The sequence below is a fragment of the Bidens hawaiensis genome, unplaced genomic scaffold, assembly GCF_021521415.1.
Source record: "Bidens hawaiensis isolate Kalapana, Puna unplaced genomic scaffold, B.hawaiensis_p1.1 tig00032165_1, whole genome shotgun sequence".
Lineage (NCBI taxonomy): Eukaryota > Viridiplantae > Streptophyta > Magnoliopsida > Asterales > Asteraceae > Bidens > Bidens hawaiensis.
This window is the reverse complement of record NW_027495470.1, coordinates 93,621-118,913: the sequence shown is the minus strand read 5'-3', so window position 1 is coordinate 118,913 and position 25,293 is coordinate 93,621. Positions and strand designations below refer to the sequence as shown.

The following is a 25,293-nucleotide window of genomic DNA, read 5'->3' as shown; positions in this document are numbered from 1 at the left end:
CATAACTAACAATCTAACATCACCAATAATATCACACAGGACACTTAGAAAAAGAAAATAGGTTTCCAGTTATATACATGAAGAAGCAATGTTTATAAAGTAACTTTTATGAATAATCCTGCATGATGAGTTATATACATTTAATACAAAACAAATATGTGCCTAATATTTAATTGTGTATGCATATTTTCACGAATATGGGCACCAACTAAGTTTTACCCCATTTTGTTGTCTTGTTTTATTGAGACTTGATTTAGTAGTTTTAGTTACCTGATGCTGCATCCACAAACTGTTAATTAAACATAATTGACCCGCTACCAGATCAATTTTGACCGATAATGAAAACTTGTGATTACCCGTTAATGAATGAAACAAATATTTGACCCGTTACCGGGTTAAATTTGACACAATAACAAAAAAACTTTCTTTTGCCTGTTAGTGAAACAAAATGTTTACCTTTTACTTGGCTGTTACCACTAAGCGTGCCTTGATGAATTTTAGTCACTCCACTAGTTGCCTAGATAGAAGTACAAGGCGCCACAGCTGTGTCCGAAAACTAAATCAACCAAACAGGGGAAACAACATTAACGTAGGGGGTAAATAATACTAAAATATTTTGACTCAAATCTGTCCTAATGATATACCTTCTCCAAGGAGGCAAGCAGGCCGACTAAACCATTTTGCAGATGTGAAACAATACCATAGATTCGTTAAAGTAAGTTTCGGTTCAAGCATTTCATCAATCAATTGTTTGTTGTGGCTGAAGCTTAAAGGGCTGAAACTAAATTCCTGCAACAACATATGTATAAGAAATCATTATTAGTTTTACCAAATTCTTCAAAGTTGGTTGATGATTATTCCCACTTGAAGCATACCAAAGCAAAACAAAATAAACCTCATCCAAAAATACAATAAACCTTATAACAGAACGATAAACCTCATAATTATTTCAAAATTCCTATTAAAAAAAATAAAACTTAGAATTATTTAATTGACATTTAATTATATTATTCCACCTTGAATTAGATCTTAAAACTCAATAATTACGAAATTAAACCTCATAATCCACATCATTTGATAGTTTAACGTGAATTAGACCTAGAAAGACAAATTAACCGAATCCGATGGCGATCGGCAACAGCTGAGCCTGAATTCCGGTAGCGATCAGACCAAATTTCACCAATACGGAACACAAAGATCCGATAATCAAAATTCAATGAATTCGAAATCATGAAACTTTCTTTTACCTACTCAATTAAATAATATCCGTAGCCACCGACGAGAATGTTAATTTTCTTCCAGAAGGACGATTTAAGAGGAAGTGAGGGCTCATTTGGGTGCAGACACAGATTTAGGTTGGGAGGTTACCCACATGGACGAAAAAATTAAAAATATGCTACAAGATAACACAAAACAAACTAAGTGTATATTTTTGTTCAGTTATCCGAAAATTCAATATATATGTATGTGTCATATATACACGCCCTTCTGCATTTAATCAAGTTGACCAAGAACAACGGTTTCTTGTAAACATAATAATATATAGGGATGTGCACAAAATCAAAACTGAAAAAGCCAAAAAAGCAAAACCGAATTAGAAACTAATGGTATGGTCATCCTTGCCTTTTGTATAATTAAAATCTTTAATTTTCAACCACCAAATCTTTTATTAGATGTACAAAGATCATCCTATTAACATGCAACAATTTTAGCTTCCATGCAAATCCTTCCACAAACATTGTAAACAAACAACAGATGAAAAAAAAACATTCAAACACTAGAACCCGTTATACTCGCCAACATTGAACCAATTCGCATGCTAAACTCGATTATCCATCGTATAGTTACCATTCTATCGGGATAATTGAGTTTAAAAATGAATTCCTCACTCCCAAACGACAATGACAAGGACATGGCTCCTCAACCTACAAATGGTCCCCAAGCAGCGCCGGCCTCAGAATCTTCTTCTGTTTCTGATTCTGATTCCGGCAAAGGTGGGACCGGTCCAGTTGGGGTCCCACCACAACAAGTCGTGGTTCCTACCTGGGCAACTGGTCTTTTTGAATGTTTTGATGATATTCCAACCCGTAAGTTTTATCGTATCATATTACATCCGTGATTTTTTTTTTATTAATTTCCTTAGACCCTACCATAGCTTTACTATTGATGGGATATACTGAGTACGGTGATGATGATGATTTTTTTTATTAATCCATAATTATATGTTTCTTTTGTTTTAACAGTTATTATAACCGCTTTTGCTCCATGTGTTACTTTCGGGCAAATTGCAGAAATGGTGGACAGGGGACAAAATAGTAAGCTAGTGTTAATTTATCATACCACGATTAGGTTATTCATCGAACGATTAAATGTTAATAAAATCAAAATCTATGTAACAGGTTGCGGTTTATACGCTTTGCTTCATGCTGGGATACTATACTTCACGGGGTGCGGGTGTTTGTTATCAGCATACTATAGGATAAAAATGAGCCATTTATATAAGTTGCCCGATGACCCACTCATTAATATTCTTGTTCATTTGATTTGTGAACCATGTGCCTTGTGTCAAGAGCATCGTGAGCTTCATGCTCGTGGTTTCAATATGAAACTAGGTAATTAATATTTATACACATATCTAGTTTTTCTTTAGTGTATTGGATTTTTTTTATTTCTTGATGGTTAGTAATCAAGTAAACAAAAAGAAGTAAATAAAAGTTTTTTTTAAATGAACATTAATTACAATTCTTGACATTATTTAAAGATAAATGACAACCACTAATGATACAGTCGTAAAGTATGAAAAATGTAATTTACTCTAAAAAAATGTAGTTTAAAAAAGGGGCAACTTCATATAAGAGTAATCAAGTTTTAAAAGTGTTTCAATTAGGTTACTCAATTTTCATATTTTATTAAATTAAAGGTTTTAACATGTTTTTTAGCGTTTTTCTTTTTTGTTTCACATAGGAAATCTTTTTATCTTTTTTTTATGTTGACGTTGAGTGGCGACATGGATTTTATTTTTAATTTATGAATTTTAAAATAATTAACGTTTTTTTAATTTTTTTAAATGTAACTACATATATTGCAAATTCCGACCCCCACATCTTATCCTCCATTTCTTTCTTGACGCACAAAAAAATCGGTGAGACTCGATTTGAAGATTTAATGACCCAATTTGAGAAAAAAAATGCATGAATGACCTAATTGAAACACTTTTGAAAGTTGGTTACTATTTTATGAGATATTCCCTTTAAAAAATGCCAAGAAATCCAAAAAACTAAAAAGAAATTGTGGTTGTGGGGCGGATCTAGGGGGTTGAAGGTTTGTCCGGGCTACCCTCAACTTTTACGGTGAAGTGCAAACTTAACTCAAAAATTTATGTATTCGGATAACCTTAAACAAATATTATGATGCCCCTAGATCCAAAAGAAATTTCACGATAACCATGTATTTTTCATCTAATGTTTCTTCTAGACCCACCGCTGATTTTAATTATCGTGTTGATTTGATAAGGTGTTGGATGGCGGAACCAGTCTTCGGAGCTTCAACAAAGTGGTGGATTTATGGTGGCACCTAAGGTTTCGGGTATGACACGTTGAAATGAAGACAAATATAATTACTTAATTTGGGATGTTGAGGAATTAATCATGCTTGTTTCTTTAACATAGAGTTAATGGTTGCATCATAGTTAAATTGTAGTGAGGTTAAGTTATGAAACTTAGCTAGGGAATCTATAGGGCTGTAATGTTCTTATAAGTCTTTGGTTGTGAAATACATCAGAAAGTTTGAAGTTCATTTGTAGCAATATTGAAGTTCTTCTTTGAGCATCTTCACCACTAGAAAGTGGATGAATAAATGGCATGTCCGGGCAAAAAAGGCGATGACACCATTCGACGAGGCGTCTAAAAGAGGACGTTTGGTTGTTTGTCGATAAATTCGGAATCCAAACTTGGGGCGGCCGAGAGTGGTATTTCCTCTCTCACATAGCCAACATTGTTGTAATCTACATAATATTAGAAGGGGGGGGGGGGGGGTTGCGGGAGGGCATGGAAAAATTGTGTACGTGTTTTTGTATTGTAAGATTAGTAGAAGTCGGATATAAAAAGGTTGTTTTAACCTTTATTGGCTTTAATATAAAAATGCAAAAAGATTGTTATAACCTTTATTATTGTTAAAAATGTGTACGTGTTTTTGTAAGATTAGCAGAAATCGGACATAAAAGGACTATTTTAATTTTTATTGGCTTTAAATTTTTATTATTATTAGTTTTCAAAATGTAATATTTCTCGTTAAACTCAAAACGATTACAATAAAGTAGCAGACAAACATGCAACAAGCTGCGTCGTAAATAAAAAAAAACTGTTTTAAAATACTAAAAGACTGTTTTAATATTTATTATCGTAAATTAAAAATAACAATTCACCCATAACTAGACGAGAACACTCATCATATTAACAATTGAAAATTGTATAGTGGCCCTCTCGGCCTCTCACCTTAAAGTTACCATTTAATCTACGAATATTATACAACTAGTGAACCATGAATACATATAATTGATTAGAGAAACATTTTTTTCTTTTTATTAGAGAGACGACCATAACAAATATTTTGTATAATGTCCCTCGCCTCCAAGGGGGCTTTTATAGAGGATTTAGGGTAGCCCCAGGCTATCTCTTAACTATGTCAGCAAAGTAAAAATATTTAAGGTTTTTAGCATTGTTATGAAACCGGTATATATGTATATATTATATTAAACATTTTCAAAACATCAAGATACTTGGTTGAGTGCTGAGGCATAGCTATACATCTTGTGGGTTCTGCTTAAACTTTTTGCAAAATTAGTCAACTATCATTTTCACCCACTTCCGACCTTCAAAAACCAAATTGATTCATTAACTATAAATTGTTTGCAAAATTATGATGCTCTTAGATCTATTATAATAATAATAATAATGATAATAATAATAATAATAATAATAATAATTTGGGTTATCCTGAAAATATATTTTAGATCCGCCATTGGTCGCCTCGTCTCTTTTATTCTGCCCGCTTGGCCTCCAAATCATCTCATCATCCTACGTTTCCAATACTTCACCACTTTTGATAGCATTGATGCTGTTCTTTGGCAATTTTAGTTTGTTTTGCCATAATCGTTGGGGTTTAAATATCACAACAAAAGGGATGAAACCGCCCACAAGAATGTAAATGCCCACAACAAAAGGGATCAATTTTAGTAGAGCTAATTTGTTGGGAGAAGGTGGATTGGACGAGTTCTTCACAGGCCGGTTAGTTTCTGGACTGACAGTTGTTGTGAAGAAGATAAAGGGAATGGTCACGAGTACACCAGCTTATGAAGCAGTTTTGATGAAGCGTTGTTTTGTTAATGCTTCATCAGCTAGTGTAATAATCTATATTCCTTTCATCACAACAAGTGTTGGTCTAAAAACTAACCGACCCACAAAGAACTTGGCAAAGCCACATTCTCCCAACTAAGTAACTCTACTAAAATTGTTGGTAGTGGCTTTCAGCTCCTTGCATGTATACTTGTGAGCATTTATGTTCTAGTGACCGGTTTCATCCCCGTTGTTGTGATATTTGTAGACCACAACGATCATGGCAAAACAAACCAAAAGAGCCAAGAATGCCGTCAACGCTATCATAGGCGGCGGATGATGAGATGATTTGGGAGCCAAGCGTGGAGGATAAAGGAGTTGAGGCAAGACGAGGTGATTTGGCTGGGAGTGGAAAGATGGGATCAAATAGGAGGATTTTGTGATGTGGATGAAGAGAAATGAGAAGAAATGTGAAGAAATCCAAATTCAAGTATAAATTATTCATTCGTTCTTCACCTTTTTGTAGACAAAAGTATACTAAATGTCTAAATGCTACTCAGGTATTATTTATACTTTTAATGGTGGCTAACTAAAATACTAATGTTGGAAATCATTTAATAAACATTTAATACAAACAAAAATATATTAGGAAAAGTTAAGAAATCAAAATATTTCAAACTGTATTAATTACTCATTCATTCATTTCCTTTTGTAGACCAAAAATACTATATGCAACACATATATTAATTATACTTGTAGTGGGGGCAACTACATATTGATATAACAAATTTGCCATTAACAGTCCTGGTTAGTGATTACTGATTAGAAAGAAAAAAGTAATGTTAAACACTTAAACCACAACTTTGTTATAGTTTTACTAATGTTAGAAATCATATGAATTGCTCCATTTTTATGTTTTTCTTCATATCTAACCCATTATCGTTTTTATGATATGTTCGTTATTGACCGTTGGCTCAATTTGGTATAAATATTAGGGTTTGATATAGCCGATGACTAATTCATAAATTCTCTCTTGTTTCTGAATCGTTTTCATTCATTATTCTTTCTGTAAATTCGTAATTCACTCGAGAATAAAAAAAACCCTAATTCAGTATTGTAAATTGTCTTCCAATTTTATATCTGTGAGTTCATATCAATCTTTGGTGTTATTGATTAATTTCCATTGAAATCTTTAACACTAAGTTCGGCATTCCAGACATATAAAGAGAATAAATATCAGAACTCTTTGCACAAGTTCATGCCATACATATAAATTTTCATTGTATTCGTTTGCAAAGCGTCAATATTCCCAAGTCCCAACACATTTAAAAGGCATGCAAAGTCTCCCAAAACATGTATATATTGTAAGAACTAAAAAGGACACCTTTGAACTTCATATTTAATCAAATGTATTATCGGACATAGTGCTACACATTCAGCCAATATCGTCTATGAGGTGTCATATTGAATTGAGCTTAAAACATAATAAGCATGTTATTTTTAATAAAGTCTCCTAGCCGCACATTTACTAACAAGGTTCCCTAAGGTATAAGGGGGGTGTTTGGGGTTGCTTATTTTTTTTGAAAAATTAAAAAGGTGTTTGAGATTGTTTATTATGTGAGGTGATACGTTGATAAGTTTCGTAAGGTAAAAATAAGGAATCTTAATTCTTAAACACACCCTAAATATATGCTGGTTAGTTGGCTAAGAGTTTGGGCTGCTGATTTAAAGCTTACTGGGCTAATGGGCTTGAATTTAAAGACATGGACTTGAAGCTGGTTACAACTTACGAGTTACGAGTGTAGATGAGTTGAGAGTTGAGGAGTCATATGCGTAGTTAATAAAAGAGGCCATTAATCACTTTATTTTTAACACACTCGTTTTTCTTTTCTCTCAAGTTTGTTAGAGAAGTTGTCACAATATCTAGTGTTTTGATTTGTATTAGAGAATATTCTAGAATATATTATTAGAGTTTTAGTATTATAGTGTTACCATGATCAGGAGATTATATTTGAATATGTTTCCTTGTATTTATCTCATTATACTCCTCTCTATATAGTCGATCAATAATACATTACACCTTACGGGGGTTTTCATTATTCTACATGGTATCAAAGCCTTAGGGTTCTAGCCTATTTCTTTATCTTCTTCTTGTTCTCGTCCTGCCCCCGGGACACATATATCATTGACTACGAGCTACCCGCTGCCATTTTTTGATCAGCCGTTCTAGATCACCAAATTTTTTTCTTCTTTCTTTACCTCACTAATTTGGTCAGGGTCAACTACGGTTTTGAGTTATCTTTTAGTTAGTTTTCTTTGTTATTCTTTTATTTTCTCTGTTTTCTTTTCTTTTGTTCCAATTCCTTTTACGTAATTTGATTTTAGCAAAAAAAAAAAAAGTTTTATAACCCTCATCTCCAACCTATCGTTATTCTTCTTGTTCAATTACGAATAAAACCCCTCTTTCATTGGAGCTGCCTACATGTGCACCTCCTGTTCAAGTCCCAAAACATTCACAAATCACAAACCCAATTGTGCAGCTTCTTTTAATATTTATTTTTTTTTTCTATCCATATTTTTTTTTTCTTTTTTTTTTCTATTTAGAGTAATTGGTATAAATGATTGAAATTTTTTTTATATTTTATTTAGTTTAGTTTTTTTGGAGAAATAAGTTTTTTTTTATTTTCTTTTTTTGTCTTATTCTTCATAATATATATTTTTTTTCCGTCAAGTCGTTTGCTTCGGCCGACTCAATCATAGCTCCTGCCATCGCAGTCGAAGCTCTTGTCATCATGCCTAGCCGCCTGACTACAGTCAAGCCGTCGCCGATCTTCTTAGATCCTATAATCGATCGAGTTCCTGCTCTACGTGACAGCCAGTCGTATATCTTCACAAGCTTTGCGCTCCAGTCCGAGCGTCCGATTTCCTACCGCTCTGACTGCGGGGGAATATTAGAGAATATATTATTAGAGTTTTAGTATTATAATGTTACCATGATCAGGAGATTGTATTTGAATATGTTTCCTTGTATTTATCTCATTGTGCTCCTCTATATATAGTCGACTATATATAGTCGATCAATAATACATGACACCTTACAGGGGTTTTCATTATTCTACAATATGTTCATCTTTTTAGAGTTCTTACCTGTTAGATTGAGTGTTGAGTGTTTGTTGATTCAGATCATTGAAATGATTATATGACTGTGATTCCCGAGGTTCGTATTTGAGATTTTGAGTTCTTCCGCTTGGTGTAATTTGTAAATCAATTGATTCAATAAGATTTAGGTGTTATTCTGGATTCTGATTATCACATTGACAATTATAAATTCTAACAAGTTGGCCTGAGACCAAAAAAAACATTAAATACACTATCGTGATCAGAGCCGGTCCAAATGAAGGCTGAGAAATAATTGTTGAAAAAATTATATATAATAACATAAGTCTACAATATGATTTTGTGTAATGCAAATGGTGGTAGTATGTGGGTTAGTAGTGTTTTTATTTTATTAGAGAAACTCTTTTTTGTCTTATACCAGCTATTTTAATAACTTATATATTTATTTGTTTCGATTCGTACTGGGCTTTGAAAATGCAACTCAATTTGTAAAATTGTTAAATAACTTATCACAAAATTAAAAATGATTTCAGATACCATTGTTATGCCTATCTCAAGCCCATAAATATATTCTAAGGAATTCTCATAAACGACCTTGATCATGATCCCTGAAATAAGATCAAATTTCATGAATAGGACGTGGTTACGTCCCAGATCAACATGTTCATGTTCCTTAGGCCGATGATCTGTTTTCGAGTTTTTTGGTTGGCATGGTCATTTGATGACCCGATCACTGATCGACACGGGAGTGTCGTCGAGATTTTTACCTATTATAAGCTTTCCAACTGACACATTCATGTTGTTGCCCCGTCAATGGGTCACATGTTCGTGTAATTAGATCTATGTAAGACAAAAGAGCCCTAGTGCTAGCTTTGAGTATAACTCGGCTCAGGAATGAGATCTGGTTGTTCCATGCCCTCGTACAATTTTGTGTTTGTAGGGAGAAATATGTGTGAAATGTGTTTAAGAAAATGATTTAAAAGATTGATATTTATTTGTTTTTTTTTAATATAGTTGCAAGTTGGTAACGACTCTATAGGCGAGAACGACCTGCACCAACTCATCCCCTTCTTGAAATTTCAAGCATGGGGCGGTGTTCCCCAGTCTACCTCCCCGCCCCATACGTAGCCACATCCAACACTCTAAAAACAATTATACGTTTCGTATTCAATCCTCAGGCCGTCTCTGAAATATAAAAATGTCCAAGACGAGTAGTAGAAAATGCCTTATATAATAAAACCCCCTCTCAAAATGGCCTAATTATAAAACATATTATTAGGTTATCTACAAATCCATTACATCATTAGTATGCTCAAACTCGGTAACATATTGCTTGACATTTAATGGATTTATTCAGATTTTTAGGGATGTTCTTGGTTTCTCATTAGCCAACTTCACTTACTAGTGTTAAATATATATATATTTATATGTATATGTATATCTTTTTTTAAAAATTCCATGCCTTCATTAAGATTGTGCCCTAAATGTCAATCCTGTACCCTTTGGATTTGCCTAAAGCCGTTTACCCTTAATTAATTAATTTATTGCAATCCAATGGATATTATACAAGTGTTACATTATATAACCAATAAACAATTTTATAAGTATCACCAAATATTGCCTTGGTCATTGTGATCCATTAGATATTATAAAAAATACACAAGTGAATTATTTTAATGACCACCTACTTCTTTTCAACTGGCCAGAACATGGACTATAATATTAAAAGAAAAGGTTTGACCATCAGAATTGCATAAATTAGTTTGATTAAAATTTATATTCTGGTAATTACATGGTGATTTCATTACTAATAGAAGAGTCATGTGGTAACTTACAACAACTTCAAATATTTGTATGCCCCTTTTGCCATAAGTTTCATGCATGAATTTGTGGGACGCCCATTTCAAGTGTCAATTTCGACCCATTAACTTATGACGAAATTCGTTTGAAACTCAAAATACGTAAAGATAAAAGCGGGTTTTGTTAATAGTAGATGTTGTAAAATGGGTGTGTTGGATAATAGGTCGATACTAGATTGGGTCTAAACAAGTTATTTTTTTGTGTGCCCAAATGAGCTTCTTCGGTTTTGGTTGACCCACAAACACTTTTGTGTAAATTTAAATAAATTTACTGTAACAAAAACTAAATGTTATATGAATATACTTATGTATAAAAAAACTAAATATAGATACACCAACACTTACATTATAAACCTAAAGACATTTAGCTAGGCATAAAGGCATATATCTTTCTTACTAGACATCAACATTAATACATGTATTCATACAAGTCACAATGAGTTGTGGTAAAATTTGGATCGGGTTAAAACGAGGCCATTTTTTTACTATCATTTTTTTTTCAAAAACACAACCCAAACTACATCTAGATAATGGATAAGCGAGCAACAAGCTGCGCCGCTATCCCCCTTTTGGATCGATTATAACATTTTTTTTACTGGGGAAACCATGTGATAGATGAACTTTAAAATCAGGTATTGTCATACATTAAATTATGAAATTAAATGCCAGCCAGCTTGAACATGCACAATAATATTATAAAAAGAAAGAAAACTTTGACACAACAAGTGCAGAAATCACTATAAAGAAGGGTTGCAATTTTTGTTTCTATACACATACATACACATAGCTAGTAATCACTATATATATAAACAATGTCTGCCGAAACTCTTGCGACTGAACTTGTTAAAGTCGTGTTTCAAAAGCTGGCTGATGAAGCCTTCAAGCGATATGTTCGCTCTCAGGGAATTCACAACGAGCTGAAGGAACTGAAGAGGACATTGTCCAGTATCCAGGATCTGCTTATTGATGCCTCTCAAAAGGAAGTGACCGATAAAACTGTTAGATCATGGCTGAATGATCTCAAACATTTGGCTTAAGACATCGATGATGTACTTGACGATGTGGCCACCGAAGCTATGTGAAGAAACACTAATCGACCCCGGGCAGATTACGGATAATCTGGGGGTTAAATAGATGTTTCCCACGAGGGGTTAGACCCGGCAAAGATGGTTCTTCTGATAACCTGCAAAACAGACACCGTGAGCTCGTCACTGAGAAGGGGGGTACCTCCTTGTGACCACCCTCCGGCGTGAGAATCAGACTAGATTGCTCTTGAATATAAGTGTATATTAAGAGATTGCTAGAGCAGATATCAGGTATAAGATGTAAGATACAAGATGAGATTAGATGATCATACCATTTGGGGTATTTATAGCCGAAGGTTGGTTTCCAAGAAGGTATAGCCGGCTGAATAGTATTCCTGTTCTACCAACTGTGGCCTACGCACGTGCCATGCTGGTAGTTGGTGGGTAGGCAGCGGCTGACAGTGACCAGGCCTGCTGTGTACTATTCCTTTTCCACCAACTGCCGGCTATGCACGTGGTATGACAGGAGTTGGTGAGTAGGCAGCGGCTAATAGTGACATACAGTACAAGAGCATGCTGCTCGCCATACTGTTGTCAATGAGCTGTCGTATCTCTGGTCAGATCTTTTGCCCATACCTCGTCAGGTACAGTACAAAAGATCCTCCAGTATCGTACGGACTGGCTTATTTGGGCGGGAGTATTCCCCCTCCCGCCTTTGTGCGGGATTGTTCCCGGCTTTGCTCATTCCTTCAGGTGACTACTGAATTATTGAGAGCTAAGTGCCTTGTGCGTGTAGCCTTGCTGCGCGGGTGGCCTTCCCTGATGGCTTGTATCCGCAGCTGCGGGAACAGGCGGAGTACTTCACCATTGGGAGGCATTTCCTGCGGGAACAGCTTGCGTACTGCGCGTAAGGACGTCACGTCTCTGAGCATGGTGGGTCCTGCGGATCCAGTTGGTTTCTGCGCAGACGTCTCTCTTCAAGGTGAGTCCTGCGGGTCCAACTGGGCTCTGCTGGGACCTACCTCTTCACTATGCATCGCGAGCTAACCCCAGAATCAGGAGCCAGCACTAGCAAGGTAAGAAAACTCATCCCAACTTGTTGCACAAATTTCTCACTAAGTCATAGGTTGTCTCCTAAGTTAGATAGTATTAACAAAGAGTTGGAACATCTAGAGAATCGAAAAAAGGATCTAGGGTTGATTAAGAAAGATGAAAAGATAAAAAATACTAGCAAAAGAATCGAAACCTCTTTGCCAGAACCCGATGTTGTTGGAAGAGAAGTTGAGAAAGAGAAATTGCTCGATAAGTTGTTGGGGGATGATCGGTCGTCTAAGGAAAACTTTAGCCTAGTGCCCATAGTTGGTATGGGCGGGGTTGGTAAGACCACTCTAGCTAGACTTTTGTATAACGATACAAAGGTGAAGGATCACTTTGAACCCAAGGCATGGGTTTGTGTTTCGGATGATTTCGATATATTTAAGATAAGTGATACCATCCTTCAGTCTGTGACAGAGAGAAAAAAAGATTATAAAGATTTAAATCTACTTCAATTAGCTCTCACAGAGCAATTTATGGGCAAACGATTTCTACTAGTAGTTGATGATGTGTGGCATGAAGACGATGACGATTGGGAAAACCTAGTGCGCCCATTTCGTTCATGTGCTTCTGGAAGTAGGATTATCATGACAACCCGAAATAATCAGTTGCTTAAAAAGCTAGGTTTTGATAATCTAGATCGTCTTGAGAGTTTGTCCCATGAAGACGCGTTGTCTTTGTTTGCTCTACATGCATTAGATGTAGATAACTTTAACTCGCACCCAACGTTTAAGCAATATGGTGAAGACATTGTGAAAATGTGTGCTGGTTTGCCTTTGGCTTTGAAGGCAATCGGAAGATTATTGAGGACAAAAACAAGTGGAGAAGATTGGGATGACGTGTTGAATAGCGAGGTATGGAATTTAGAAATTAGTGATAAGATTGTTCCGGCTCTTATGCTGAGCTACTTTGATCTTTCTGCAGATTTAAAGCAGTTGTTTGCATATTGCTCCTTGTTCCCAAAAGACTTTTTGTTTGACAAAGAGGAGTTGGTATTATTATGGATGGCAGAAGGGTTTTTGAACCCAACAAATGCAATCAAGTCGCCGGAACATTTGGGCCATGAATACTTCGAAATTTTGTTATCAAGGTCATTTTTTCAATATGCGCCAAATGAGAGATCGATGTTTATGATGCACGACTTAATGAATGACTTGGCCACCTTTGTTGCCGGAGAATTTTTCTTAAGGCTTGAGAATCATACGGAGGCAAGGAAGGAAGATTTGGAAAAGCATCGCCATATGTCATATACCCACGAGAAATATTTAGGTTACCATAAGTTTGAGGCATTTAAACGAGCCAAAAGCTTGAGAACATTTTTAGCAGTATCCGCCGGGGTGGCTCAAAATCAATACGACTTTTTCTTATCCAATAAAATTTTGGATGACTTACTTCCTAAGTTAACATTGTTAAGGGTTCTTTCTTTGAGTTATGCTTACATAACTGAGGTACCAGAGTTCATCGGTAGTTTCAAGTATTTGCGATATCTTAATTTAGCAGGGACTAGTATCGAAGAGTTACCTGAGAATATTTGTAATCTGTATAATTTACAGACACTGATTGTTTTTAGTTGTAGCGAGTTAACTAAGTTGCCTAAAAGTTTCTTAAAGCTTAAAAAGTTGAGGCATTTTGACATAAGGAATACCCCGCTTTTGGAGAAGCTGCCCTTAATGATTAGTGAATTGGAAAGCCTGCAAACTCTCTCCAAGATCATCATTGGAGGAGACGATGGCTTTGCAATAACCAAGCTTAAAGGTTTAAAGAATCTCCATGGGAAATTTTCCATTGAGGGATTGCACAGAGTGCCAAGCGCAATGCATGCACGGGAGGCAAACTTATCTCTAAAAAGGATTACAGAATTAGAGTTAAACTGGGTTAATGTGTTTGATGATTCTCGAAGGGTTTCACTTGAAAAGGAAGTTCTTAATGAGCTAAAACCTCATAATAATACATTGGAGAGTTCAACTCAATTCTTATGGCGGGATAGAGTTTCCAAATTGGATTGGGGATCCTTCTTTTCTTAATTTGGTTCATGTGTCGATAATTGGCTGTAAAAAATGTACGTCTTTACCGTCACTTGGGAAACTACCGTCACTTAAGAAGTTACTTATACAAGGCTTGGATGAGGTTAAATACATAGGTTCGGATTTAAGTGGAACCGGTGGTGTTGCGTTCCCTTCACTTGAAATTCTAAGTTTTTTAAATATGTCAGGGTGGGAGGAATGGTCAACCAATAATCAGGTCTTTGATGCAATGTTTCCATGCCTTCAAGAGTTTCATATCAAAAAATGTCCCAACCTGAAAAATATCTCACTTAAAGCACTACCTTTACTCAGGGTTCTAGAAATTGATGAATGTGGAGATGGTGTATTGAGAAGCCTGGTTCCGGCATCTTCATATGTGACGAAGTTGAAATTATATTCTATTTCAGGGTTTACAGATGAAGTATGGAGAGGTGTTATAAAGTACCTTGGGGCAGTTGAAGAAGTAAGTATCAAGAACTGTCATGATATAAGATACTTGTGGGAATCAGAAGAAAAGGCGAGTAAGGTTCTTTTGAATTTAAAGAAATTGACTGTCAAGAGCTGTAATAATTTAGTGAGTTTAGGAGAGAAAGAGGAGAAGGATAACTTCGGGAGCAGCCTCCTATCGTCTCTTTTGATGTTGGATGTCTTAGATTGTCATAGCATGGAGCGTTGTTGTTGTCCGAATAGCATTGGCATTGATAGTTTGACGTTAAGTTATTGTACATCGCTTACGTATATCTCCTTCCCAACGACAGGAGGGGGGAAGAAGCTCAAGTTACTTAATATATACGGTTGTGATAAACTAATTGAAAACATCGCAAGCATGCCGAACCTTGAAAAAGTAAGCACTAGTAATCGGGCATTCTGAAATCGGTCTTTCAATTGAGTAACTTTACTCACCTCACTGAGCTGCATATAAGTTGTCTATCTATTGAGTCGTTTCCTGACCTTTCGCTATCGAAGCTCACAGTTTTAGATATAAGTATTTGTGAAAATCTAAAATCAGTCTTTCAGTTAAGTAAACTCATTTACCTCACTGAATTAAGAATAACAGAATGTCCATGTATCGAGTCTTTTCCCGACCTACAACTATCGAACCTCACTGGCTTGTCAATAATTCGTTGTAGAAATTTCAAGTCATTTCCTAATCTTTCGAATCTTACCATGTTAAATAATCTAGCAATCACATATTGTTCGAGTATGGATCCTACTTTTCCTAGCGGACTTTGGCCTCCGAAATTGGTTTCACTTACATTAGGGGGTTTGAAAAAGCCTATCTCGGAGTGGGACGCTCATAATTTTCCAACTTCCCTTATTGAACTAACATTATTAAAGGAGCCCCATGTTAGTGATTTTAGTCGGTTATCCCGTATTTTTCCTTCGTCTCTTACTTATCTTGAGATACTTAGTTTTGATAAACTGGAATCGCTTTCAACGGGACTCGAACACCTCACATCCCTTCAACATCTCGTCATTGACGACTGCCGAATTATGAAGCATCTACCAAAACTTTTGTTGCCTTCACTTTTGAGGTTGGAAATGCTTGGATGCCCAAATTTGGAAGAAATGTGTAATGGAAGAGGCTCCTACTACTGGCCTCTCATCTCTCATATCCCATGTATCAAAATAGACTCCAGGTACTTCTTTATTAAATAGCCTCTAGTTTCTATATGCATACTAAATTAAGTATTTTTTTGGTTTTTATGTGAACATTTTCTTAAAGATGGTAAACTAGTATTCTTAGCCAATTTCATTATCCATTTTGTACCAACATATTTGATTATATCAGAGGTTTCAATTTAGTGGGACAAACTAAAATCTTATATCACTTAATAACTTATTACAACTAAAAACCGCAGGTACCTATAACCATGATCACACCCTAAAGGTATCTTCTGGATGATGGATTAATCACACGTCCACGGGGACATGTGGCAGGAAAACTCGCGCATATAATGATTGAATCAGCAAATTAACGATCAAAGTGTCGGTAAGTGTAAGTTCCTTCTAAGTCAACATTTGAGCATCCTATAGTAAAACAGGTTTTATTTATGATTCATGAAACTGTGGATGGCTTCTTGTAAGCATATACTTTTTACATGTAAGTATTCTAGCTAGTTTAACTGTCAACCTTAAGTTATTCTTTTGCCGAAAGCAAAAGTATCTAAATTATCATAAAATGTATATTGTCGAGCACGGTTTTGACACGATGTGCTGTTTTGATGTAGAAAATAGAAGCGGACAAGCAAAAAAATTGTGTATAGGCAGATGAAGATCTTTGCTAACTTTCTTCATTATCATGGTGAACAACGAAAACAAAAGTGTGAAATACGAAATGACGTGTAATCATCGCAATGATGGTGATACAAACTGATTCGTGATTTAGCAAACTTGTATTTGGATCAACTAGACACACGGAAGTGGATACGAAAGAGTTCTACATTTCTACCTAAAAGAGTATAGCTTTCATTATGATTCGAGTTATGTGGGGCGGACATAAACAACTCGACAAGCCAGACGCATGGACAAACTCTCAAGACCAAAGTTCATCATTTAGAGCTACGATTTTGAACTCACCGGTGTTACCTCATATTTGCAGTTTTAATTATTTAGTTTCATTTGTAAAAACGTGTGAATCTTTTAATTACACACTTAATTTTCATATTTGCCATAACATATCAAACTTAGAATTTGTTATAGAAGTGATTGTTGTAATTTCAATTTTCAGTAAACTGTCAAAGCGATCCTTAAGGTTTGGTCAAATTTGCGACTTTCGTCAAATAGTTGGGCTTTTTTTGTGCAATTGGAACCTTGAGGTTTCTTAGTTGTCGCCAATGTCGTCAAAATCTTTGACTGCGTCTATTTTTATCGTGATATGGAAGACTTCCGATCTGGGTGCCCGACAGCGGTTGGATTTACCCATAAAACACAATTCTCAAACTTGTATGCTCATTCATCATGGCCATAGAAAGCACATAATTTTAGTCAACGTTACACATTATCTTTAAGTATAACAATGACATAAAAACATAAATTCTTAAATGGATGCCAGTTGAAACTTTATAGTCCGCCAAGGCGCCACTGCATTCCAAGCCCACGTCTTAGATATGCAATCAAATTGATGTACATACTAAAAGTCAATTACGCTGAGTGAGTCTTAGATTCAGCATTTAAGTACCACATATCATATTATGTCTATATAGTATCAACATTTCATATATCGTAAGACCTTTCAACCCGGTCAGGCAATGATCGTTGTCATCATCATTTCACATCTCGCGTAGAAGCAAACATTCCACATCTCAAGTAGGAACAGTTACAAGGTTCATAGACCTTCCACATATATACTTTACATTATACATTAAACATCTCGCGTAGGAACAATTATGTTATATTGTTATATGCATATTATTAACAAACTTTACCCATTCACATACATATCCATATTTCACTCACTTCATTAAGGATTATCACTTTGAAAACATTGCTTGAATATGAGCGTCACCCAAAACATAACATAAAAAGAGGTCTAGAAACTCACATGGTAAGGTAAACGTCTCTCTCTAAACGGGTGAAATGAAGATGAAGAGGTGGTGCGGTTGATTATATGGTTAGGGTTCCATAACCTTTTAAAATATGTCATAATAGCCCCTTCTCACTTGTTAATTGCCATTAAAGTCTTCAAATAAATAGTAAACCATTTTATTCATAATCATTCGTGCAAATACAAAGTTCGGATCGTTACAAATACAATAATGTTACAAAATGACGTACATTAATTAAGCAGCATTTTTTTTTAAATTAAACACACTCTTGTATCATAATACGACAAACTGGCTCATTAATTGTAATGTTTTGTTGATGGTTGCTTATTCCAGAACCAACCGTGATTAGCTTCCATAGAAACTTCAACGAGCCATTCCTCTATGAGCTATTGGCACAGCCTCCACTCCGTATATCTTCTGGTCATCATCTTCTTGACATAAGAGTGGTGTTGTCATTTAAAAGGAATGATCAAATTTGTTATATAATTTTAATATATTAGACAAATATGTAATAGGTTATAGTTTAGGGAATAGACATGTAACATCGTACCTATATAAAACACACTATTATAATGTAACCTTTTAATCCTAACAGTCTAATACAAACAATATTACAAGGCTTGATCAATAACAAAAGAGATATTGATACCTCAAATAGAAATCATACAAAAATTTAGTATATATTCTTATGCAATTTGATCTTAACTTGAGGTTTTGGATATTATTTAGTGATTAACTCTTTTCTTTCATGATTACAAATTACCCTATCGTGCGGTGCGGGTTAAACTTGTAAATAGCAATAACTAAATAGTAACCAAGTTTCACGTATATTTTATTTAGACCACTTAATTTTAATATTTGTAAAATTTTCACAATACTATAAGTAAAACGAAAGCACGTAAATACTTACCAGAAGACACAATCACACGATGAAACTGAAGCTCACGGTATTCTTGACATAAGACGCATGTCTCACAGAAGGAATGAGTTAAACAATCTTTGAAGGAACTACCATCTAAATTGTATTTCTTTCTCATCTTCGAACGATACGTGCACGAATACTTCCATCCGTAGCCCGTCATGTATGTCAATAGTGCATGAATCCCAGCACTTAAAACACAAGCTGCGTCATCAGAAAGAGAAAACCTTTATTTTGTCATATAAAAGGGTTAAAAACTATGTAGCACAGGAACAGGTACGATACCAGATTGAAAAATGTTATGTATACTTACATGTCTCCTTCATCTACGGCCTCTGCAATTCGTCCAAATGTAATCCAAGGAAACCAGCAGGTTATGCAACCTATATATATACAGTATTAACAACATAAAGATTGTTTCATGGATGAGTTTGACAACACAAGTGTTTACTTTCCTTTTACCATAATATCTTGTACTCTATTTTAATTAAGAAATTGTTTCAGCCAACGGCATCAAATTGAGACCGTCATTTGACTTGAGACTACAACTTGATGATTAGCGACTTAGCGTAGCCCATGGTGCAACAACATAGATCTCATGCACCATGTATGGGACCTTTATTTCATAAAGATGGCGAAGAAACTTGCACAAGAAATTAGATTTGTTTCTTCAGGAATAAAATCTGTCGCGTTATGACACGTGTCAAACATTGATTGATTGAAAAATTTTAGCTTCGTATTTTATAATAACGCTATACAAATAATTTTCTTTTTTTAACCGCTTAAAGTTACTTTTTTATATATATAAATAGACAAACACACCACACTAGTAAGTAGTAACAAGTTAAAAGAAACAAATTAGCATGTACTCATTTGCTTTCTAAGTTACAGTTATTCATCATATGTTTCATGTTTTAACATTTTGAGTTTCTTTCACTTCTACTTGTCTTGAAAAAAAATATAAATTAACTTACAAAGTTCAACGTCGGAACAACAGTCACACAGACCGGAGGACCAAGGATTGGTTTCGTGTTCACCCTGTTCAAGTTTCCTGGATTGCGAGAATGGTGGATTATCAGGAAGTTTCTGATAGCCATTTTGGTTGAGGGAAGACATATATGGCTTCTATCAAGTAATCAAAGAAGAAGTTTGTTAGTATAATATATGATATTTTGTTTAGTTCAAAACTTCAAGGCGACAATGATCTCTATTTATAATCAAAACTAATTAACTAAACCTACGACCGTCTTCTAATTAACTACTTCAAAAACAGGTATTGGTTACAACCAAAATCAGTAGCAATTAGAGTCTTACAGCTAACTTATTTGCTACAAAATCATAATTTTATAAAAACTTGTTCATGCTACATCCAATTAGAGTTGACATCTAGACACGATACACGAATGTATGACATCAAACTACACGACTTTAACACGTATCAGATATGGCATTAACAGGTTTCGTGTACTTAACAGGTAGACACGAATCGACCTGCAAATTTTCGTGTCTAAACAGGTAAAATATCCGTTAGTACCTGATTAGCTTTTTTATAAATAAAAATATATAATAAGATTATATATATATTATATACCCTAAATAGTTAGCCCTAAATTTTTATACCAAATATTGAACACGACGCATATAATTCCAATCCAAAATCAAGCAGAATGCGCACAAATCCTTCTCCGATTCTCCCTCACTGGATCTTGGGTAGTTCAATGGTTTCCTTCCACCTCCAGTAGTCGCAACCGTTCGATTCTCTAATTTACCTCTCCACATCTCCGATTCTCTAGCAATTTGGCCTCCTCGCAGTTGCAAGACGCCATCGGTATTAACATGTTTGTGTCTTATCTTGTATATCTTGTATTAACAGGTTTGTGTTTGGGTTTAGGATACATGCACACGATAAATTTTCGTATCATGTACAGGTATACATATTTCATCTTCATGTCTTATCATGTTTACGTCTTATTATCATGTATGGATATAATATGTCAACACTATACCCAATCACTATATCATAAAGTGACTACCTTTATACAACTTTCCACATAATTTTTTATAGTGGATCTTACTTTTTATATTAATATTTTGGTGGCTAATTTTTTTCATTTTAACAAGTTATTTAGTTTTTAAAAATAATGAATCGTAATACAAACAAAAAAAGTAAGACAACTTAAATGTTATTGTTAAAAATATATACATATAATAAATATATCAATTATTACACTCCCAACATTATATAATATATTTTTTCTTTAGTACTAAAATGGAAAGAAAACAAGTCAAAGTGATCAATCGTAGCTTGTCCATGTACTCCATTCGATCTATAAGGATCGACACATACCCTTTATCCATAACGGCATAACGAACTACTACGTGTACAACAATATACGTATGTTCATCTTTGACAATTTTACGTCATCCAACATAGTTTTTGATGATCTAACAAGGATATAAGTCGATTTTATTTGTACATAGTTCATGAAGGTATACTAATGGTACTATCAATCAAACAATCGCTACAAATAAATTTTTAAAAAAATAGTGATGTATTAATGAAAGTAAAATCTTTAGGAGGTATGCACTTTTTCACTAATAGTTGATCTTGTTTGAATGTAGGTGTACATTACCAATTACCAATTAAAGTGAAGTGTAAACCAATGAGACTCGTTTGTTTGAACCAAAGAACACAAGCATAAGATATCGATGAGAAAAATAAGTTGAAAGTTGACTTCATGTTTAACAAATGAGTCGCTTTACAACTTGGATAATAAATAACTATTATTTCTTCATTATCACATCAAATAAACTATCATTCATAAGCTAGATTGTTTGTAGCGTTTTGGCCAAATTTATTTATTATAAACTTCTTGTAAAATATATTATCATTTAAAATATTTTTTAATAGCAAAATCTTATAAATACTACGCTTCCACTTAACCTCGCACTTGTAAGGATTTAAACCCTCGTTGGTTTGCGATAAAGTCATGGACACTCGGATTCATTGGGGAGGGTTTGTTGGGAAATGGGTAGTAGATAAATACTTCATTAGTGTGTCAAAGACCAATAATCAATGTTACTAACTGATTACCTAGCTATGGATAATTCACCTAAAGATCTATAACATAAACCATATCAACCGAACAAAGATATATATGTCACTCACATATCACCGATGTCCTGTCACTCTATCACTAACAAATCAATGACAGACTATATCGACATATACAGAGGCGACAGTTTACGTGGCATTTACTTTTGTCAACAGTTTCATCGTCATTTCTCTGTCAGAAATCCATTGGTATTTATGGCTTTTAAAAATAAACAAAAAATGAAAATTTTAACATATTTTTAAATAAATATTACGATAATTTTTGAAAACCTGAAATTATAAAATCCGTAATGATCGATCTCCGTGAACAAATATTCTATATTGATTTATAGAATATCTTTATGCTTACATTTTAATTCGTATTACATGCTAAAAGTCATTAAGAGTCATTCTTATAAAGGAAGATTTATGCATTTTTTTAAAGAAATTAAAGAGAGTTTTATAGAGTAAATCAGACATATCAATCCTATGAATAGCGTATGATTTGTATACATAGTATAACATGCCGTATGAACGTAGTATACGATATGTATGGTTACGCCTCATATAGCATACTATACGCCTCGTTTAGCATATGCACACAAAAGTTGGAATACGACCCGTATACATTTTAGAGGATTCGTATTTTTTATTATACCAGCTAGCCGTTTTCACATTCCATAATATCCATATAGGATCTAAAAAAGATATTCACCATACGAGTCGTATACTTTTTATGCAATTCGTATGGTTATTATGTGATTTGTTTCACATTCCATATGATCCGTATAGCATATGAAAAAGTCATATGATAAAAATTAGCATACGTCTGGCTTGAAGCTAAACGAGTCAACTTCCACCTCCTTTTTATCGTTAGCCTTTGCATTTTTCGAATTCAGGTTTTAAAGAATGTCTCTTTCGTCGTCGATTACAAGAAATCATTGAATTGTTATAAGTTTAGCTTTGAAGTAACATAAGTTAACACATTTTAATTGTAATCAACGCCACAAAAACTGTCACTAAAACATCCAAGCAGAAGACCCAACTAATATGATAAGAATGTCAACGCTGAGTTTGGATACAAAGTATATAAACAAAAGTCTAATCCTATTAACACACTTTCACCAAACATAAAGAGGTAGAAAGTTCATAATTAAAAGTCCAGGGCAAATAACCAATTTTAGTGTGTTCTTTAACCTAGTGTGTTAAAAGTTAAAACAAATATAATATTTTTTTAACGGTCATTTAAATAACAGAAATGCAACTGACCCGTTCGATCATCTTCATTCCATCCTTAGAAGAAAACTCAACGCTTCAAGGTCCAATCTAAAACCCTCTAACTTTTTGTTAAAACAGCTGGGACTTGAACTCAAGACCTCCTCATATAATGTGTTCGGTTTTGGTCATGTTTTTTGTTTTATCTTATCTTACAAGTGGATTTTATTCATATATATAATCCCAGTTAATTGAATTATTCGATGTTCCTAATTTTTATTCTATTTTTAGTTATTAAACTTCGTTTATTCTTTCACCATATCATTAATCTACCCCAGTACCTAAACCAAAACCTCGATACTTAAGTCAAAACAATGACCCGAATAAAGGTTCGGATATTGGCAAGGTAATAAATTAATCGAGTAATTAAAATCCTGGTTCATATAACTTTGTTATTTGCATTAACGTATTCTAATAGCCAAAGTTGCTTTTACGTTATCAGGGTTATGGTAGTAAAAATCTTTCAACCGTAAATATTTATCTGAATTCAATCGAGTCCTGATTTATTAACATAAATACTAAATTCTTATTCAGTTTCATACTAATCGAGTAACTCAATCCAAATAACTCGAATAACAGATTTAAGGGAAGGTAAATTGGTTAACCCAAACATTAAACATGAAGAAACATGGATCCGATCCCCGGGTATGGGTCCTGGATCCAATGAGTTCACAGGGTAAAGTATGATAATTACAACTAGGATATGAGTATGACTTCCCAAAGTCTAATGACCGGAACCTGCAAAACAGACACCTTGAGTCTCGTTACAGGAAGGACAAGAGGGGGGGTCTTCCTATAACCACCCTCCGGCGTGAGAATCAGTAACGTTCATAAACGGAGAAAGTACTAAAGTAAACAGACTAAGTGTAGTCAGAATGCAAGTGAGTGAATGAATACCTCATACCTTTGACAAGGTATTTATAGCCGAAGGACGTAGGAATGTAATTGGGCCAGCTGTCCTCTTCTAGAAGATCTTCAATAACCACCTGGACGTGTGTCCTTTTATGATAGGTTAAGCTATACGTCCCATGTGCATGGGTATAACAACCTGGACACGTGTCGCCCAATGATAAGAAAGATCGCACCCTGGCCATGTGCACGGTTATAACAACCTGGCCAGGTGTCCTTTATTCATTGGCCAGTAGGTCACGTATTCCTCAAGTAACAATCGTAGATATTCTTCTAGATGGTAATTGGTTGGTGACAGCTGTCCCGCTGGCACTTCCTCTCGGTCGTTTGGGTGGACTGACGTCCTATCCTGCGGACGACTTTCGAGGGTGCAAGGATGCTTCCGCGCGTGATATGAGGAGATTCTTCCTCTATCATGATATGCGGGTGATCCGTATGCCCCGCGGGTGGCCTATTAGAGGTTCCTCTGTGACCCGCGGGTGGTACTTAAGGGTATTCGGGTCTTTTTGGTACCCTACCTTTATAAGTCCCCCTAGTCCAGTGTTTCTTCCAAGTGAAGTCTTTTATGCGGGTGAAATTCTGGACTTAACGTATGTGGGGGTTTTTGAATCGTTTTGGAATTGGTAGAAAATATCTTCTGTTGGTGTGGATAATCATTAAAAAAGGACAAGCTGACCACTCGCAGGCGCGTGAACAGATGATGGGACGTTTTTTGCGGCTGTCACTGTACCCGACTGTGCAGTTTTTTCTCATTTTCGAATTTCCCGCGTGACGTGGTGTTTATTGATTGGGTGATGATTTTCTCTCTCTACTGTTCAATCCCATCGCATTAATTGCGATGGGTATAAAAGGAAGAGAAAACTTCCTATTGAAGCTTTATCGCCTTTGTTCCCTGATCATCCTTTTGCTTTTTCTCTGATAAAGCACTGAACTTTCTTATAATCCTTTCTCTAAATTCATCTACAATGTCGAATGTTCAGACTGAAGTTGATGAGATAGAGATCTCTTTGGACCATTCAGAATATGAGAAGCTACTGGAGACGTATGGCATTCCACCGGAATGGGAACCAGATTTCCTTCACCGGGCTCGATAGC

The 25,293-nt window shown here is 35.0% G+C and overlaps 1 protein-coding gene and 1 pseudogene across 1 annotated transcript; both read left to right on the top strand.

Annotated features, from left to right (window-relative positions):
• Nucleotides 1-1,791: 1,791 nt before the first annotated feature.
• Nucleotides 1,792-3,977, top strand: LOC143583197 (cell number regulator 10-like). The gene is made up of 4 exons (XM_077065572.1): nucleotides 1,792-2,087; nucleotides 2,244-2,315; nucleotides 2,400-2,612; nucleotides 3,514-3,977. Exons 1-4 carry the CDS (start codon nucleotides 1,877-1,879, stop codon nucleotides 3,597-3,599), a joined length of 582 nt encoding a protein of 193 aa, XP_076921687.1. The 5' UTR covers nucleotides 1,792-1,876; the 3' UTR covers nucleotides 3,600-3,977.
• Nucleotides 3,978-11,044: 7,067 nt separating this feature from the next.
• LOC143583183 (putative disease resistance RPP13-like protein 1) lies at nucleotides 11,045-15,892 on the top strand (annotated as a pseudogene).
• The last annotated feature ends 9,401 nt before the right edge of the window (nucleotides 15,893-25,293 follow it).